The following is a 21,945-nucleotide window of genomic DNA, read 5'->3' as shown; positions in this document are numbered from 1 at the left end:
TACAAGAAGGATATCAAGTGTTGTCCAACTTAAACCCAATGCATATAATGATGAAGCAAAAAGATTTTTTCCACTATAGAAGCATGACTATCTCAACTATTGCCAAAATTTTCTCGGTTTCGTACATTGAAAAGATTTCACAAACATATTGCTTATGTGATGACACATTTAGAGGTTGTTTTTATTGTTTTTGGGATCGTGAAAGCAATATTGTAATGGGTTTTTTTCTTAGTAGGACTAACTAAATTCAATATGATATTTGTTATAAACATGAACTATAAAAACAACAACCATAAACATTATATTAAACAACAAACTATTAAACATGTCATGAAGCATATCAAACCAACGAACCAGAAATACCACACATCTTTCAGAGTCCTTAAACAATAAATAAAAGCATACACATACACCTAAAATAGTAAATAAAAGCATACACATACACCTAAAATAGACTTTTCTTAATGATGTTACGATTCCCAATTGTCTTTGAAACATGCTTCTGGGTGTTCATCATCTATCTCTGTGTTCCCAAACTCATTATGTTTAATTTGTTGGGTAGTCAAACTCGAAGCATCATCATCAATATCCTCAAACTCTACAAACAAATCCACATGAGATACAAAATGAGAGTAGTATGTCTCAATCATACCACAAAGCTCGACATCATCACTTAAAAGAAACATCTTAAATGATACTGACAATCTACAATATAGAAAAGAGATTCTTTTTTTTTCACCCAAGTTTAATTTTTCTTTATATTTTAAGCTTCAACTCCTCAAGTGAATTTTTGTTGTTGAAAGACATGCTTAAATATTTGCAATAAAAAACATTTGCCCGAATATTAGCCATCATAACTAAATAACTAAAGCTTTTGTCTGAATAGATTAAAATTAGCTTTCACCTCGCATATACACACACATATATATATAGGCCTTAGGAAGTGGTCCTATAAAATGAGCCTACCCAAATATTTGTGTCTTGTTTGTCATTTTTCGCAAAAAGACATTAAACATCATATAAAAACTTACTTTATATAAATACATAATAATAAAACAAAATAAGATGCAAAAACTAGTTAAAAGGAAAAATATTACTTCATATAAATACACAATAAAAAAACAAAATAAGAGGAAAATACATAATATACACATAATAAATAAAAAATATTGTCATGGTTGTTAGATTCATCGATGTCTCTTGGAATGTGTTCCATAGGGTGGTGGTCGTCTACTTCTAGAAGGGTTTCTTCTTATATACTGCTCCTCGTCGTCCTCATTGTCGTCATTCTTATCATCCTCGTCGTCATCATCATCGTCCTCATTTTTCTCCTCATCCTCATCCTCGTCCTCATCTTCATCATCACTCTCTACAACATTGTCTCGAAAAGGGCTGAATGCCGATATATAACCTTTGTAGAATAAGGACCTTGGAGATGTATGACTGACGATCCCACTGCTTGCTGAAAATTGTGAAAATTGTGACAAATCAGACATCGATATCCGTGATGCATACTGCGGTTGAGATGTTTGTGGTAGAGGACCACCCACAACATAATTCATGTATGAGCTAAATGTTGGATCCGTAAGCATAGTAAAAAAATATTTGCTAGTGGGTGTCATAAAACCTTGCGAGCTCTGTGCGTAACGAAACGGTGGTGCATATGAACCGATGAATATGGCATCTGAACTGGATGTGGTGGAATTTGAAAGTTAAGCGGTGTCCTCATATGAATTGGAGGACTAGGGATGTAAATCAGTGTTGCTGGTATGATGGTTCTGGTGGCATAACTGATGATAACCCGGAAGCACATGCTCTTTATCCAATAGTGGGGGAACGATAATGTTGTGATGTTGGATGTTTTTGTGGTGACGATGAATTACTACCCCTCGTGCTTCCGTTGAAAGTAAGAATAGATTCCCGTTTGCGTTGAACCATTTAATATAGCCATCTAAAACCATCAAACCAATTTCTATTATATATTATCAATGAGGCAAGTGTTGATGTCGATTCTCCCATATTGCCAACCACTCTCTATGCTTCACCAACCAATTCACGTATTTATTGCCCCGTATATCGATGTTATGCATATTGTCGAGATTCTTTGGTGCTTTTGAAATAAATTGTGTAAACCCAAACTGACGATGCACACGACCAGTCGAATGCCACTCAACAATAACATAACAATTAAGGGGCATAACTGCAACCCATACATCCAATATCCCACTCAAGTTAGGTGGGATGCAAACCCTCAATTCGTCATCCAAATATGACAACCATTTGAACTAAAACAAAAATATAGGCTTCTTATCAAAGTTAAAATGAGATTCAAATTATATAAATACAACTAAATAAAAAATTAAAATAAAAAATGTACTTCTACACCAGCTTTCTGGTCAATGAGTAATTAGATATCTTGTAATTCTTGTGGGATATCACTATGATTTTTCCTATTATTTGACCACTATTTAATATAAATATATATATATATATATATATGTCATTCTATAATAATTGAAAAAATTATTTAAAAATAAATTTACTATTGATACCTTGAAAATAACGGAAAGACATATGACTCATTCACGATCGGACACAAAAAAGGCATGAGTATCATACCCACGATTAGAGAAGCATGAGAAAACCACCAATAACAGTCTTTTTATAATTTGTAGCCTGACACATTTCTCTAAAAAAAAATGCCAACACCGCAGATCCCCAACTCAATGTGTCAGCTACTTCAAAATCGATCAGGTTCCTCAACCACATACAATGAACCTAATTCCGAGATTTGTCAGACATCAATATACCTCCAATGAGTTATAGTATGCATGCTTTGGGAAAATACTTTTGCCTCTCCCTAAGAACATGCGCAACTCTTTAAATTCACTTTTCAGCCACACTAATGTTATTCGGTCACCATTGAAACTGGACGGACAACTTCCAAGATACTCCCTGCATAAACCCCCAATCATCATCTGCCACACCATAAACGACAATTCCATCGACCGGGAGCCCCAGTTGCATTGAAACATCCTCTAGCGTAATGATACACTCCTCACATGATAGATGGATCGCGTGTGTCTCTGGCCTCTATCTCTCAATTAGTGCAGAAATCAGGACGAGTTCAAGTTTACAACCTCATTCAATTTTTACTAAGTAATCGAATCCAACCATATACAAATATGGTCAGATACCCCTCGATGTTTCCATGTTCTTATTGCGAATAAAAACTTCTAACATACGATTATTTTCCTAACAAATAAATTCTAACCATTAAAATTTAAACTACTATTTCAAAATTATTTAAATAAATTCAAATAAATAAATTCTAATAATTTAAAAAGAATATAGTTTTGTATTCTTACCGTATAGGCAAAATGACTCGAAATATATTCAGTATCCAATTGCAACAACGCGCCTTCCATTTTTCAAATTGCAATTAATAAATAATAACTAATTAAATAAGTCAAATAATAAATAAAAAATAAATACTAATAAAATAATTCATTACTTAAATAATAAAAATTTTAATGAATAAAAAAATAAATTATAAAAACAATTATACCATACTAGATTGAAAATAGATAAGAATAAAAGATATTTAGGTTTGATTTATTTGAATTGGGGAAGGGGTTTATATAGGCAGCCGATTAGGAAAAATAAGCGGAAGAATTTGGGGTGGGAAGGGAAAGGCGCGCCCCATGGATTGCGCCTTCCAGGGTGGTCAGAAAATCCCGATAGAGTGTGCCCTTGGGGATGCACCTTCCAGGGGTATCATCGTTGCCATGCGATTTTCAACTAAGACGTTTCCCACCAACCACGCCTTACCCTCTGATCTTACTAAAGCGTGTTTCATCGAAGGCGTCTTTTTCTTTCAGATGTTAGATCGAGCAATAATAAGAAACGATTACTGACAAGTAATATTTTATTTACATGATAATTTTTTTTGGTAAAAAACCTAATGGTTGCACTGAAAGACATGATATAATAATAGAGAAAATAACAAAGAATAAATAAATTCCAAAATTTAATCTTACAGCTGCGCAAACAGACGAGTGTGATTATTACTTGTTTTTCTGTCTGTGTTCCTATATTTAGCCAAACGCCGACCCGTTTTCTTCGACTTTTCTTTTACATTCTTTTTTTATATTTTTTTGTTATATATTTAAAATTATGTTTTCTTATATTAAAGAACAATTAAAAAATACAAATTAATTTATCTTAATGATTAAAAGAATCATTAATTTTCTTATAGGTCATATATTTGAATACCAACAATAACAAAAAAAAAAATTAAATATTTATTATCAAATAAAAAAAATATGTAGAACAAATAAACAATACTATTTCTAATCACTTTAAGTAATAAAAAAAATCAACAAATTGAAGTTAAAAATTCTTTTTGGGGGATTTCCCATACTTTCAATGACCTTCAGCAAACATTTTCCTTAATTGACTAATATACCCTATGAAACCTTTAATCATTGAAGCACATAGTTTAAAAACATATATTATTGAAAATTTGTACTTTTGGGTAAATAATCTTTTCACTACTAATAATTTTTAAAATACTTAAACTATATTCTAATTGAACCATGTAATTATATTATAATTCGTTAATCACTTTAGAACGATTTTTATATATATTAAAAAATTATTCAATCAATCGAACATTAACATATTATATATATATCTTTTAAGAAAAATCATTTATCTCATGATAACTCCAATGTTCAATGATAATTTTTCACTCTTTGACGTATTATTCGATCGTGAAATCAAAATATGTTCTTCAACAACAATAATTCATATACAAATAAACTTTTTATATTTTAAAACATGAGACATTTGCATGTTGTAATGGGATCCATTTTTGAGATAAACATGTAGTGTAGGTCATGTTATTGGCCAAGCCATTTATGAATTGAAGTGAATTGGTGGCCATTTTCTGTTAGGTTGAAACCTACCCTTATTATTATTATTATTATTTGAGATTTCATATTTTCAGTGCTATAAATTCATTTTAAGCCCTATCGATTGATCCGTTCTTTGCAAAAAAATTAAAAATAATAATCACAATATAATTAATTTATTGTGAATTTTGGGACCATTTAACTAGGTTGGGTCGATTGGAGTGTTTCACTAATTCTATCTTAGGAGAGGTGACTTGTGCCATACAATTAGTGTGGGATGTGACTCCATTGCCTACCCATCCAAATCAATAAGTTTTTGAGTGATATATGGATGAACCATCATAAGAGAGTAAATATTGCTAATCAAAATATGGTTGAACCAACGAATTAAAATTACTAATCCGATTGAGGTTGAACCATTATATATTTCCTCATGTACAAATCCACCCAAAACAACATAATAGACATAACATGCTTGATGTGATTTAAAATTTCTTGTAGAAAGAGGGGCATTCAAACCTTTAGTTTTTACACTTGAAGGTGTATTACTTGTAAGATATGAATGAGTTTTTATGAGGAAAAGAAATGAAAAACTTATCAGATATAAAACGTAATAAATGTTCACAAAAACTCAATATTTTTTTTGTTGTCCTTCCGGTTCCAAGGCTTCGTCTTGACTAATCTAGATCGACCAGCATCGTACACCTGATTTTTGTACTCAATAATTTTTTGGTTGCCCTTCCAGTTCGATCGACTCTCGTCGAATACCTGGTTTTGGTACTCAATATTTTTTTTGGTTGTCCTTTCAGTTTCTTCTCATTGACTAATTCGGACCGACCCATATCGAACATCTGATTTTGGTGGGTGACTCCCCCAACAGAGATTTTTTACATACACAATAACTCAAACTCAAGACTTTGCTTAAGAGATATCAAGTTGCTTACCACTAGAACCAACCTCTGTCGTTTAATAAAAAACTCAATATTAATTTTGAAGAAACATATTCTTTTATGTTAAATACGATTACATAATTTTTTTAAATATTGACAATAAAAGAAGCTTGATTTTTGCATAATAAGTGTGTAGTTATAATTTACTTGTATGGTCCTCTTGATAATGACATACATTAAACTCTCAAAAAAAAATTAAAATTATCGAAAGTAGTTAATTTAAAATTTCAAAACTATTTCTCAATCAAATCAAACATATTTCTTTATTGGTTGAAGTAATTTAAATATATGTGGTATAATCATCTTAATAAATACTATTGAATAAATGCTATAAGAATGGTCACATTTCATGGTCTATTTTTATAAAATGGTTTCAATAAGGATTTGTTAATTTGACCCTTTATGGGTAATTATATTTTTAAAATACTGAAACTTTTGTGATCTTTAAACTGGAAAGCAGAATGGTAAGCACACTGTGCCCTTTTTAAAGTACGGATATGGAAAATGAAATGAAGTGGCTGAGACTCATGGCGCATTATTAGTCTCATCATTAATTTTGTAAAGTCTAAAAGCAAAAACAGTGTTTTAAAGATACCACTATAGCAGTACTGCATAAAATGATTTCTCAGCCAGATTAAAGAATATTAGAAAACGTGAAGAGAGAGTATAAGATTGAAACTCATATTGAATAAGCATTTTTCGTTAATCACAAGCATCGGCTTTTACGTACACACACATACACCACAACTGCTTCATAACAATCTAATAACAACTTACGTTGATAACAACTTCTAATAACCTTAACTCGATGATATGGCGATGATTTCTTTCAACCACACCATTCTGTTAAGACGCGTGAGGGCAAGATTGTTTAGTCATTGAACCAATGAAATAGCCCAAAGGGAGTAAATTGATAATTAAAAATAATAATAGAAGCTTTTTACAAAAAAATAAAAGATTTGACATAAGCAATTTTAGAGTGGTTTAACTTCTTTAATGAAGTCTACATCAACTACCTTAGCTTCCATATTAAGGATTTCAACAAATTCACTAATTTGTTCAAACCTTTTAGAACAAGGTGTACACTTATAACACACTTAGACTTATACCTCAAAGTCTCTAGTTTACAACCTAAGAAGAAATTACAAATAGAAAACTTAGAAAACCTCACGGGGAATATGTTTGCACAATTCAAGAACAAAGAAGAATACTTAACAAATGAAACAAATGAGTACAAAAGTGTTCTTTGAAAGCAAAAAGAATATTAAAGAATATTGACTTGATTTTTGGCTCAATATGATTCCTTTGACTTTCTCTATATTTTCTTGTCTTCACATATGATTTGGAATCTTGTTTTTACACCCATTTATTCAATTCTAGTCGTTTGAGTTGTTGTGGGAGTTAATAGAATCATTGGGATAAAATTGTACGTAATAAATAATGCCTAGATGCCTTGAGTACCGATACTCAAGCTTTGAGTATTAGTACTAGCCTACATTAAATACAAAAATCTAGTCGTTGGTGAGAGGGGATTATTGGTACTCCAACATGAGTATTGATAATAGTATCGTTACTTGAGTAGTATCAGTATGAAATTGGCTATTGGAATTTGTTTTCACCAAAATGACAAAGGGAGTATCGGTACTAGTATCGATACCACATGAACAGTATCGGTACTGTTCTTGTAGTATCAGTACTGCAGGGTTAAAAATTGATTTTTGACTCGATTAAAATTCGAAATCCTTTGTAAAAATGTTTGAAAATTAATTCTAGTATATGGCTTGAATTTTCAAAAGAGTAAGGAGTAAAAATGGAGTTTTTGACTTTAAGAAGAATTACTATATTCGAACGATTGAATCAAATTAAACTTATTTTTTTTTAAATATTTACTTTTAGTATATCAAAATCTCAAAGTATGGTTCAACAATATCCCTTTTTTGATATAACAAAACCTTTGCAAAATTTTAAGATTTTTAAGATTTTCTTGAAAATAAATAAAATAAATACTCACTCTTACTCTAGCATTTCTCACATTTTTTGTTAAATCAAAAAGTTTAAACAAGAGATAAATACAAGCTGTAAAGAACATAAATAATATTATTTAGCAATAAGCATGGCCTTAAAGAAAATCATGTCTAAAATATCAAATATTATAAACCATAACAAGCATCCAAATAACATAAATATCAAATAAAAACATCCATGTGCATAAAATATTCAAATCCAAAACCAAAGTATGAAAACTAACATCCAAATCCAAAAGATAAAAATATCCAACAAAGTCTGAATGCAAGTGTCGAAACGATTTTTTTCTTAAAAGGTGAAAAAATGTGAGATTTTGAAAACCACATTAATTCTTAATTGTCTCTTTTTATTTTAAAAACATATGTAATTTAAAAGACCTATCGTTTCGAAAAATTTTGAATTTCCTTTACGATCGAAAAATACGGTTCGAAGAGTCGCCACCAATCTTTGATTAGGGTGTGATTGGGCACCCAAAAATGCTTTGTCATTTTAAATAAAAATTAATTTTAATTAAAACAACAAATTGAGGTCTGCGTTACCAAAATCCGAGTTCGGGAGTCGGTTACGTGTGGGGAAGGATTAACACCCCCACAACGCCCTAAATCGGTACCTAGTCGGTTAATTAACGTCTTTGCAATGAACTTTACAAATTCGAATTTATTTTGATTTTTGATCCCATAAAATAAAAAAGTAAATTTAAAACATTCAAAAGCACTTAAAATAATTAAATTAAAATTATCAAATCGTTTTAGAAAGATAAAGAATGTTCGATTATTTACAAATATCGAGACCAGATCTTAAAAGTTATAATAACCTTTTCTCGATAAATTTAAATAAACGGACATTTTTTTTTCTTTCGTTCCCAAATTTTAAAGCGACGAATCAATTTTTTGGTTTCACTTTCGGGATACACTTTTATTTTAAAATCATTAAAAGCAGACCTCAAATAAGTTATGACTGCCCACTTAAAATAATTTTAAATTAAAAGTATATTACCCTTAATCCAATTATATAATATGTCGAATTATGCAAATGAGGCTATCATGCAAATTATGCAAAAATGATGTCATGCCAAAATTAATTAAACAAAATTAAAAATATCATACAACTTAACATAAAAAAAACTTATATACATATATTTAAAATTAAAAACTATAACCATGCATATAATATAAAAAAATGACTCTATGTTAAATAAATAATGAAATCCGATTCTATACATATGGTCAAACATGCTTACACGTGAGATTAAATTAAATAACATATTTTATTTAGGCATTACAAACTAAAAAAAACTATGAACATCCAAGGGCCAAAACGAACATAAGGAAAAAAATCAGCAATAGAAAATCAAATCATAAAGCTGTAACATGGATATGCTTAAGGGACTAAAATGCACAAAAAATAAAATTACAGGTTAAATTCGAAAGTTCATACAACACCCACATAACTAGCACCAGGACTAAAACGAGAATCCACAAAATTACAGTTCAAATGTAAAAACAACATGGAATTGAAAACAGCTTAGCTTAGGACTAAAAAGAAAACGCGTAAACTTAGAAGATATAAACAGAAACCCAAAAGATATAAAGACCAAAATGCAATATTGTGAATATTAGAGGATTGCTCACATGATTAGCCCCCCCCATTTGCCAGACATTAATTTCTCTAAGCCTAAACACTGCCGTTTCATGCTTCACTTATAACTTAAGACTAAAATGAAAGCCCTAGGTATTATCTTAACAACATCCCCGTCGTTCTTCACTTTGTCAACCCCTCACCTTTTCTTTCCTTCATTCTTCTCCTCTAACCTCACGACCACCACTCAACGCTACCCGATTTTTCGTCAATGGTATGGTATTCGAAACACTAAGGTAAATTTAAACCTTATTTATTTCTATTTTTTTTAAAACCTCGATAGATGATAACCCAAGACCGAAAAAATGTCATGCGAGGACTCAAACAACCCAAGCCATTCTACCCAACTCCGGCAACGTTGACACCTCGGCAAAGGAACCCTAATATCTATGATTCATTTACTTCAACGATAAACCGAAGGTACCTATTTCTATTTTTATACTTTATAATTTAAACTTAGTTTAAAAAAAATATTAAAACAGATGAAGAAACACACTAATGTAATCATAGAAGAAGAAAAAAAGAACCTTATAGGAACTGAATTCCACTTTGTATTGCTTTGATTCATTGAAACGAGTGAACTCTTTCGTTCCTTTAATTTTCAAAATTGAAGGAAAAATCAGTACAATGTTTTTCGTTCGCTATATACTTTCTGTAAAGAGAAAACAATGGAGATTTTTTTTGCTCTCGTTTGATTGTTGATATCTCTCTCTCCATTCTGTGATTTCTGTTTTTTTTATAATCCCCCGCTCCTTTTAGTTTCCAGTAGTTAATTCCCATAAAAAACCAACTCTTTCAGTTTTTCATTAATTCCCTCTAAAATGGCATCCACGTTTTCTGTTTTTTAAAACTTCCTGTAACTGTTCACGTCTTGGAGGATTACGTGAACTGGACTGGAATTAATCACTACCGTTTTGGGCTGATTTAGGCTTCCATTGGTCCACATTTGTATCGTGTACTGGATACGAAGCCTCCGAAGCAGTCCCCGGATGAAATCGAGCATCTACAGCAAGATCGAACATTTTAAAATAACAAGTAGTCAACAAGGAAAGACGATTAGGCGTCCGACGGAGGAGGATCACAATCAGAAGATGGAGCGCGAAAGGAAGCAAAGTTGCGAGAAATAACATCAATCATATATGTCACTATGTCGAATCTAGCATGAATATCACATCGGGAGTCTACATACATTGTCTCTAAAGACAATTATTTAGCACCGATCTTAGAAACCTGATTCCCTAAAGTTGTGAAACGAGACTCTATGGTAGCAAACTGCATGTCCATCATCTCCATGAAAGTTTGAAACTAAGGTGGAGTTGACTCACATCCTTACCACTAACTCAAGGAGGATCAATAGGGGTACGATTTACCGGATCATTATCTCGAGGTGGATGCACACCAGAGGTAGAGCCAATTGCTTGCTCCCCTTTTCTTGTTCACTTCATTCCAAGTAGTTCCCATCCCGATTTACAAAGAGATTTAAGATCAATGTAGGAGGATAAAAGAATAGTGGGATCTAGATCAATATTGATACCGACATTGACAAAGATATAGCTAAGAAGACAACCATAAACTAATGTACCAAATTTCTTAGATTGAAAGTTTTTTATGACGTCGATAAGCTCACTAAAGAATATTTGGGGAAGTTGATTTGTTTATTATTTTGAAGGCAATGGATCCACCAAATTTCTACGGTATGAAGGGTAAAGAACTTACCTCTGGATGGTCAAAACCACCAAGAGATAACAAGATGCATGAAATGCTCATGAATATATAGAGTGTTAACACTATGACTGACCATATGAGAGGATTCAACAATATATTTCTCATTATCTATACCCTTAACCTCTAGACCTAAGTCTCGGGATATGAAAGCAATATCTATATCAATGTATTATCCCATGAGATAGGAGCGAATACTAACAGTGACATTTTGGGCTTCATCAATAACACAAACAACATTTGAATGAAAGATACGAACAAGCTATAGAAAGATAAGGAGTTCGATTTTGAAGGTCTTATCTAATTTCTATGATATAAGAATCGAGATATACTTAAATTTAAGCTCTTTCATGGCGAAAAAGGAGGGCATGTGCTCACCCCTAAGAGCTTAAGTCTCAAAGTAATTCACGTACCTATGCTAAAGGTTTTGGCGATCGAGTTCATTAAAGCAAGAATTTTAAATTGTAAGCTCATTTGAATTTTGAACGGGGTTAAGAATAGGATTTGGAGGTGGATTTTGAGGAAGAGATGCTCGAAAAGTACAAGGACATTTAGACATCTTTTTAGAAAATCGGGATAAAGAGAACCTGCAAAATAAAGCAATATACATGTATGCTAACATCAATTCTCAAAACTCAAAAATGAGTCTGCAATATTCATGGTATTTAAGATCAAATTAAAACCGAAAAACAATGAGCTTAATGTTTTATATCTAAATATATAAATTTGTATTATTTACATATACATACATACATACATACATACATACATACATACATACATACATACATACATACATACATACATACATACATACATACATACATACATACATACATACATACATACATACATACATACATACATACATACATACATACATACATACATACATACATACATACATACATACATACATACATACATACATACATACATACATACATACATACATACATACATACATACATACATACATACATACATACATACATACATACATACATACATACATACATACATACATACATACATACATACATACATACATACATACATACATACATACATACATACATACATACATACATACATACATACATACATACATACATACATACATACATACATACATACATACATACATACATACATACATACATACATACATACATACATACATACATACATACATACATACATACATACATACATACATACATACATACATACATACATACATACATACATACATACATACATACATACATACATACATACATACATACATACATACATACATACATACATACATACATACATACATACATACATACATACATACATACATACATACATACATACATACATACATACATACATACATACATACATACATACATACATACATACATACATACATACATACATACATACATACATACATACATACATACATACATACATACATACATACATACATACATACATACATACATACATACATACATACATACATACATACATACATACATACATACATACATACATACATACATACATACATACATACATACATACATACATACATACATACATACATACATACATACATACATACATACATACATACATACATACATACATACATACATACATACATACATACATACATACATACATACATACATACATACATACATACATACATACATACATACATACATACATACATACATACATACATACATACATACATACATACATACATACATACATACATACATACATACATACATACATACATACATACATACATACATACATACATACATACATACATACATACATACATACATACATACATACATACATACATACATACATACATACATACATACATACATACATACATACATACATACATACATACATACATACATACATACATACATACATACATACATACATACATACATACATACATACATACATACATACATACACACACACACACACACACACACACACACACACACACACACACACACACACACACACACACACACACACACACACACACACACACACACACACACACACACACACACACACACACACACACACACACACACACACACACACACACACACACACACACACACACACACACACACACACACACACACACACACACACACACACACACACACACACACACACACACACACACACACACACACACACACACACACACACACACACACACACACACACACACACACACACACACACACACACACACACACACACACACACACACACACACACACACACACACACACACACACACACACACACACACACACACACACACACACACACACACACACACACACACACACACACACACACACACACACACACACACACACACACACACACACACACACACACACACACACACACACACACACACAACATATACACACACACAAATATGTAAAGTATATATAAATATATATTTAAAAAATGTTATACATGTATAAATATTGTATGTAAAAAATGTAAGAGAACAAAAATATGAAATATATATATATATATATACATTAAAGAAAAAAACTAATAAGATATATATATATATATATATATGTAATAAAGTAAACATAAAGTAAAATTCAGATATATATTTTTAATTCGAAATAAAAAAAACAAAATTTGAATGAATCAAAACATGTTATACTGCGAAAACATCTAAAAGGCAAAGGCCAAAATGTATTTTAAACTAATTTACATAAATAAATAACAAAAATTCGAAAATAAGAGTTAGAGTTTGAAAAAGTTTTACCTTGAAACTTTCATTTGAGAAAGAAATGAAGGAATATAACACAATTTTGATGATATGCAAGTAATAATCAATGAAATCCGATCGAAAATTACCAAAAACGATGGGATTTACGAAGATTTGAGAGAGGGGTGAGAGTTTCGTTGTCAACTTCTTCTTAGGGAATAGGATTTTTGAGGACTTTTTAGGGTTAAAATGTATCCTAGACCCCAAGTATCGATACTCATTTAAATGAGTATCAATACTCCAACACTGAAGAAGATGGTATCGATACAAGGTATCGATATTCTTAACAATGCTATAAGAACATTATCGATACTTTGGAAGAATAATATAAGTACTGTAATAACAATTTCGATATTGAATGCAAGAAATGGTAAAAGAATTTATCAAACAAGTCCTAAAAAGACATTTTTATCATACATTAAGCACATACAACATATATGACTATACGAGACATAAAATTATGACCAATATACAAGCATTCATTCATTCATACAAGGTTTAACAACAAGAACACCTATGAACGCTAAAGTTGCATGAAATTCTAGTTAAAGTGTACCAAAAGATCAAATAATGCATACTTTAGGGCATAAATAATGGTATAGGTAACTCGAAATTGACAAGAAAGTTATGTTCAAACAAATAAATATACATTCAAGCATACTTTGAAAACATCATCAATTTTTTTGAAAAATATTAAACCCCCTAACTAATTGCATAGTAAGTATCAAACAAGCCATTTATATTGTTTTTTTCCCCATAAAATCATAAAAGGGCATAAAATATTTAAACACAAAGTTAATATAGGTTTGTTAAATCTAATTTTATCCTAAGTGCCCAAAATATTTTCTTATCTAAAGGTTTTGTAAAAATATTCACTACTTGATGCAAAGTGTTTACGAACTATATCTTCCATGGAGATAAGATCTCTAATGAAAAAATGTCTAATTTAAATAGCTTAGTTCTAGAATGTTGGACAAGATTTTTTTTGAGACAAATAGTACTAGTATTGTCACACGACATGGATAGTACCTACATCAGTTACATAGTCTATTAGTTGTTGTTTAATCCATAAAACTTGAGCACAACAACTACCAACTAAAATGTATTCTGTTTCGGTGGTTGATAATGCTACATTATTTTGTTTCTTTTAAAACCATGAAATCAACATACTACCTAAGAATTGAAAAGTATCGAAGGTTCTTTTCCTATATAATTTACAACCTCCATAATTTGCATCTGATAAAGCATACAAGCTAAAGTTAGAGTCTCTAGGATACCAAAGTCTTATACTAGGAGTGCCTCTAAGGTATTTAAAGATTATCTTAATAACTTGAAAATGTGATCTATTGAGACATGATTGAAATCTAGCACATAAGCAAACATTAAACATATTGTTCGATCTACTTGCGGTAAGATAAAGCAATGATCCAATCATAGACATATAAAGTTTAACATCTACACACTTACATTCCTCATCATTTTCAAGCTTTGTAGATGAGCTCATAGGAGTGGTTTGGGGTTTCACATCCTCCAATCCAAACTTCTTGAGAATATCTTTGATGTACTTTGCTTGATTGATAAAGATGCCATCTTTCGTTTGCTTGATTTGGAGTCCCGAGAAAAATGGAGCTCCCTCATCATGCGCATCTCAAACTCACATTGCATTAACTTAGCAAATTCTTGTTAAAGATTATCATTAGTAGGTCTAAAAATAATGTGATTAACATAAACTTGAACTACTAACAAATCTTTACCTTTACTTTTTATAAATAAGGTAGTGTCAACCTTGCCTTTTGAAAAACTTTTTTAACAAGAAATTTTAACAATCTGTCATACCAAGCTCTAGGAGCTTATTTTAAACTATATAAAGCTTTTGTTAATTTAAAAACGTGATTTGGAAATTTTGAATCCTCAAAACTGGGAGTTTGTTCCACATACACTTCTTCTGTTATAAAACCATTTAGAAAAGAACTTTTAATATCCATTTGATATAAAGTAAAATCATGATAACATGTAAATGTTAATAACATTCTAATTGCCTTCATCCTAGCTACATGAGCATAAATTTCATCAAAATATATTTATTCTTCTTGAGTATACCCTTAAGCAACAAGTCTAACCTTGTTCCTCACTATGTTACCACTTTCATCTAATTTATTCCTAAATACCCATTTAGTACCTATAGTAGATTTGTCACTAGGCTTTTCAACTAATGTCAATACTTGACTCCTCTCAAATTAATTTAACTCATCTTATATAGCCAATATCCAAAATTCATCATTTAATGCTTCTTTTATATTCTTAGGCTCTATGCATGAGATAAATGCAAAAAAAAAAAAAATACAAATATTTATAAAAGATGATCTAGTAGTTACCTCTCTTGATGGATCATCCAAAATTTCACTATCCTTGACATAGTTGTACTCCCTTGGGTATGATACTTCCATTTCCTCTAGAATTGGCTCCTCAAGAGCATCTTGTGTTTGTTCTTGCATATCCTCTTTAAATGATGGTTCACAACTTCATTTGATGTCGTTATACCTACATCATCTTTCACACAAGAATACTTCCTCAGAAGGGGGTTATCATCAAAAACAACATAAATAGACTCTTCTACCACTAGAGTTTTTTTATTTAAAGACTAAAAAAGCTTTAGAATTTATGGAATATCCAAGGAATATTCCTTCATCACTTTTTGCATCAAATTTGCCAATATTGTCGGGTGAAAATAGCTAATGTTAGGCTTTTTATTTTTAAAAAGTTCGTATGGAGTTTTCTTTAAAATAAGCCTAAACATTACTCTATTTATAATGTGTTTGTGGATTATGCCCAAATATATTTTGGCAAATTATTTTCACAAAGCATGGTTCTAACAATTTCCTCTAAAGTTATATTTTTCCTCTCAACAACACCATTTTGTTGAGGGGTTCTAGGGGTTGAAAAATTATGGCTAATACCACAAGAGTTGCAAAAATCATCAAAACCAATATTTTGAAATTTGGTTCCATGGTCACTCATATCACTAGAAATTGAGTAACCTTTATCATTTTGGTTTAGTTTTGAAAATGTGATGAGTTTATCTAAATCTCCATCCTTAGTACTTAAAAAGAGAACTCATGAGAATCTAGATTAATCATCAACAAGTACAAAAGCATATTGTTTTCCACTCAAGCTAGTAGTCCTAAGAGGCCCAAATAAATTCATGTGAATCAATTGCAATACTCCCTAGAGGAAACATCATTAATGAATTTAAAGAAAACTCTTTTATGTTTACCCTTTACACATGTATCACAAATGTTGTCTAAATCAAATTTTAGCTTTTGTAAACATCTTACTATATCACCTTTAACAAGTTTATCTAATGTTCTCATGCTAGCATGTCCAAGTTTTCTAATATCATAACCATGAATCATTTTCATCTTTAGCTACCAAACATACATTTAAAGAAACAATATCATTTAAATGCACCATGTAAATGTTTATTATTCTATGTATAACAAGCATACTCATGTTTGATACAATGTCAACTATTTTACAACCATTAGACTAAAAAATGCCATTGTATCCTTTATCACACAATTGGCTTATACTAAGCAGATTATGCTTCAAACCATTGACATATAACACATTTTCAATTAAAATGGAAGAATTATAATTACCAATTGAATTGATTCCTTTTATGTGGCCTTTGGAGTTGTCACCAAAAGTCACTACTCCTTCACTTTTAGGTTTGAGCTCTTTGAAACGGTTATTGTCACTGGTTATATGTCTTGAGCATCCACTATCAATGTACCATGAATTTTCTCTTACGTTTTGGGCCTTATAGAAATTCTCCTTCACCTATAAACATAGATTAATTTTTAATTTTTGGTACCCAAATTCTTTTGGGTCCATAGGCATTAGTTCCCAATAATCTAGTCCCCTTAGGTATCCATTTTCTAGGATATCTTTGTCCTTAGTAGCAATAAGCCCTTTAGGGACCCATATGCTCCTAACAATTCTTTGGGGACATCTATGTTTGTGTTATCTAAAGTTATTTTTAAAATATTTGGATTAGAAGTTTGACCCTTTTAAAATCAGTTTGATCCAACTTTTTTAAAAGAAGCTTTGAGATCATCAAGCTCCGTTTGATGATCATCATGAACTTTAGAAAGCAAGTTATGCAAACCTTAATTTTTCTTTTCAAGATCATCAAGTTTGAATTGCATATTTTTTTATCTTACTCTCAAGTTCATTATTGGTTTTAGATAAGATATCATTTTCATTTTTAAAATATTTTTCTTTTTATTAGAAAACATGATCTCAAATTCTAAGACCAATTCATCATAGGCCTTTTGTAGTTAAAAGAATATTCATTTAAATTGGATGAACTAGAGGTTACCTTAGTTTCTCCCTATATGACCATAAGACACAAGTTGGCTACTTCTTGATCTTCTTCATCATAGCATTCTTCATAACTCCACAGTTTCATGTGCCTTTTGTGCCATCTTGGCACTACAACAAATTTATTTATTTGCAGCATCTAAAATATTGTCATTGAAACTTACATTTACGTCACTATTTGTATTTTGTGACGTAAAAGTTGACTTCACGACGAACGTCACGCTAGGTGTGTCACTAAATGTCAAATATGACAATGTGTATGCTTTCGTCATGTATTGCTAAACATATCATGACGTTAATGCATAACGTCACATTATAATTTGTATTTAATAACAATTAATGACGTCATCAAATAATATAAAAATTTGTCACTAATTATTTATATCGTCATTAATAATATAATATTTTTTTATTAATGACGAAAAATATATCGTCATAATTTCTTTATTAGATTATAAAAAATATAAAATTACAATAACAGACAGAACTTTTTGAAATTTACAATAAAGGATAAAACTTTTTGAAATTTACAGTAAAGAACAAAACTAATTGTAATTTACAATAAAGGATAAAACTTTTTGGAATTTACAATAAATGACAAAACTTTTTGGAATTTACAATAAAATACAAAACTTTTTGGAATTTACAATAAAGTACAAAATATTTTATAAATTACAATAAAAATATAAAACTTCATAGAAATTACAATAATGACATTTCTTACAATTAACCCATGATTTTTTTTGTTATCTTATTCCTTGTCTTTCTCTTAGCACGTTTTCTATCTCTTCTTTTGAAGGAGGTTCTTCGATTGGTGGTGGAACCCATGGGAGCAGCCAACGCATAGTTTTATCTTCCGCTTCCTTGCCTCATTTTTGTTACAAAATTTGACCTTTCAGCAGTTGCAAAGAAAACAATAGAAGAAGAAAACGTAAGTCAATATATGAAATTATCAAGCTTCTAAGGCATATTCAAGTGCAATATAACAATGTTCCATCTTCAAGTCATCGACCTTTTCCCACCCTATTATAAGAATATAAAAAAACATTAGAAAATGCCTATCTAAGCAAGTCATGATTCTGACAATCTATAGATTTATAATCAAATATGATGAGGATACTTAAGGGAAATAAGTTGCTTCAAATAGTCAATAACATGGAATCCACTAATGTTAGTTCGATGACATCCTTTGTAAATTGGCTCTCCATTAACAAATTGTGTTCAAACAAATTACATTATAATTTGAATTTCAATGCACTTGCTTCATGTTAGTCAAATCTAATATATGAAAATCTAAAAATTAATTTAACATATACCCTAGCAGCTCCAACGCTGCTAGGAAAGATATTGAAGGAAGAAGCTCTACCGACTCTCTTGTCCTTCGTTGATGGTCCATCTACAATATTTTGTGTAGCTGAATTAATATAATAGAAACATCATCCAATAATACACAAATGTTGCACCAAGAAGTACCATAACAGCTCAAGTACTAACCAAATAGAGTGGACAATGGTCATAAGACCCTCGACAAATGGTTTCAAGAAGTATCATTAATGGAAAAAAATTGAGATGAATAATGCAATAACTCACCAAAGGATTAACTCTGTGTTTCTCCAAAAGCTTATTCACTTCAATATTCTTATAATATATAGCATCCTTCAATGTATATTACACCAAAATAAATGTATAATAAAATAAAAATAAAAAAGAGGATAAACTGAGAGCAGGGTTGCAGGGTTTTTAAGTAACCAAACACAAATGGTGAAACTCAAGCAGTGCATATGTCTAAAGCTTACAAACATATAACCTAATATGACTAACAATACTAATATTATCCTATTTTTTATTTCCACTATAGCTTGCCGCATGTTTCCATTTCTTTTCCTTACTGTTTTCGAAAGACTGAATCTCTTAAGAATTCACATTTCTTTAAACCTCATCTTATACACGTATATTATTATTAAAAAGCACGAAAGTAACTATTATACTTTCTTAAGAAATCACATAAATTCAAGACCCCCAATAAAATAAATTTTAAATTTTCCATTGGTTAACCCATATCTTACTTATTACTATTTAAAATAATAATATATTTTCCTTTAGCATTCGAAAACCATGGAAGGAATTGGACCTTGAAGATTTCATAACTATAACAACCAATCGATAATCAATAAAGGGTCGGAAGAGATAGGCAGATCCTTACCAGTCAAAAACAAAGGCACAAAGAAAAAAATAGAGAGACAACGATAATCGATGGCAGCATTCGATCCCAACGGTGATGTATCAAGTGACCACGTACGATCATACAAATCAGCGGCAACGCGATGGTAGCAGATAACCCAGGCAAAGGCGCTAGCTTCTAAAACCTAAGGATTGTTTTTACCTTTTGCAAACTCACGCTACAACTAAAGAATATTACTTTTTTTTTTTTTTAATTTGAGAGATGGTAATCGGCTGCAAGCTTTGGGCTTTACCTCCAAATACCCTTAAAGTTTATTTTTTATTAGCATTAAATTACATATACATATAAATATATTAGAAAACTATTTTAAAAATAATTGCTTGTCCAGCTCAGTTGGTAGAGCACAAGGTTGGGGTCGTGGAATCGAGTCTCATGGTATGCAATTCATAATTGTAGGTCTCCCACGAAAGCTGCTCTCAACCTGGTATTGGGGGCAGTCTACTATCCTACCTCCCCTTTACCCCATTATATATGGGAAAAAGGGTCAGCTAATTTTCTCTTAATTCACATGACAATTAAAAATCAATTTTTAAGGGGTAAGTGAATTCTAACCATATTAATTTTTAAAAAAAAAATGTCTAAAGATAAAAATTAAAGATTTGGTCCTTGAATATTTTATAACATTGTTCAATCAATTAATTTAGTTATTGATAGAATCAATTTAGTCAAAATTAAATTGATGAACAAATTGAAAAAATTGTTTGAAAAATTCAAAATATTATTTAAAAAACATCACTAATAAGATTTTGAATTAATGGCCTATCTAAGATGTCACTAAAAGTTCTTTTTTTAAAATTTTTAAAATTAACATATAAAAAAATAAGAGATTATGACAGATAATTGCCTTTATCACGTTAAACTTATTTTTTGCACGAATAAAATGTCATCTTTTATATCTTACAAAATATGACGAATCAAATTGTTACAAATAAAACTTATTAGTGACAAATTTAGAATGTCACTAATTTAAATCATTTCGTCATAATAATAAACCGTCTCTGATACTTCCATTTTATTAGAGACGATTTTAAGGTGTTGCCATTTGATCTAAACATCATTGAAAGATTTCCCACCAATTTTTTTTTGGAAGTAAATTTTGGCTCCAAGTGTATAGTGACGAAAATCAATGACCATTTTTAAAATTGTCATAAAATATATACAATCAATCACTAAATGTGACGAAAATAGAAAAATGTCACGTTTATAGTATATTTTGTG

General features: G+C 30.6%; 1 protein-coding gene across 1 annotated transcript; it reads right to left on the bottom strand.

Moving 5' to 3' along the window:
- Window positions 1–470: 470 nt before the first annotated feature.
- LOC120154338 (transcription termination factor 4, mitochondrial-like) lies at window positions 471–1,562 on the bottom strand. The gene is made up of 2 exons (XM_039166119.1): window positions 1,235–1,562; window positions 471–598 (listed from the first exon to the last, which is right to left on the bottom strand). Exons 1-2 carry the CDS (start codon window positions 1,560–1,562, stop codon window positions 471–473), a joined length of 456 nt encoding a protein of 151 aa, XP_039022050.1.
- Window positions 1,563–21,945: the final 20,383 nt, after the last annotated feature.

Source organism: Hibiscus syriacus, unplaced genomic scaffold, assembly GCF_006381635.1.
Source record: "Hibiscus syriacus cultivar Baekdansim isolate YM2019G1 unplaced genomic scaffold, ASM638163v2 tig00111128_pilon, whole genome shotgun sequence".
Classification (NCBI taxonomy): Eukaryota; Viridiplantae; Streptophyta; class Magnoliopsida; order Malvales; family Malvaceae; genus Hibiscus; species Hibiscus syriacus.
Note: the sequence above shows the minus strand (reverse complement) of the source record. Positions and strands in the feature narration are given on the sequence as shown.

Bases quoted from the DNA above. Each gene is read 5' to 3' on its own strand.
- LOC120154338 (XM_039166119.1), bottom strand. From the start codon at position 1,562: ATGAATTATGTTGTGGGTGGTCCTCTACCACAAACATCTCAACCGCAG. The intron at 599-1,234 runs GTAGACGACCAC...ATTTGTTTGTAG, and splicing joins AAGAAGAAACCCTTCTAGAA to AGTTTGAGGATATTGATGAT.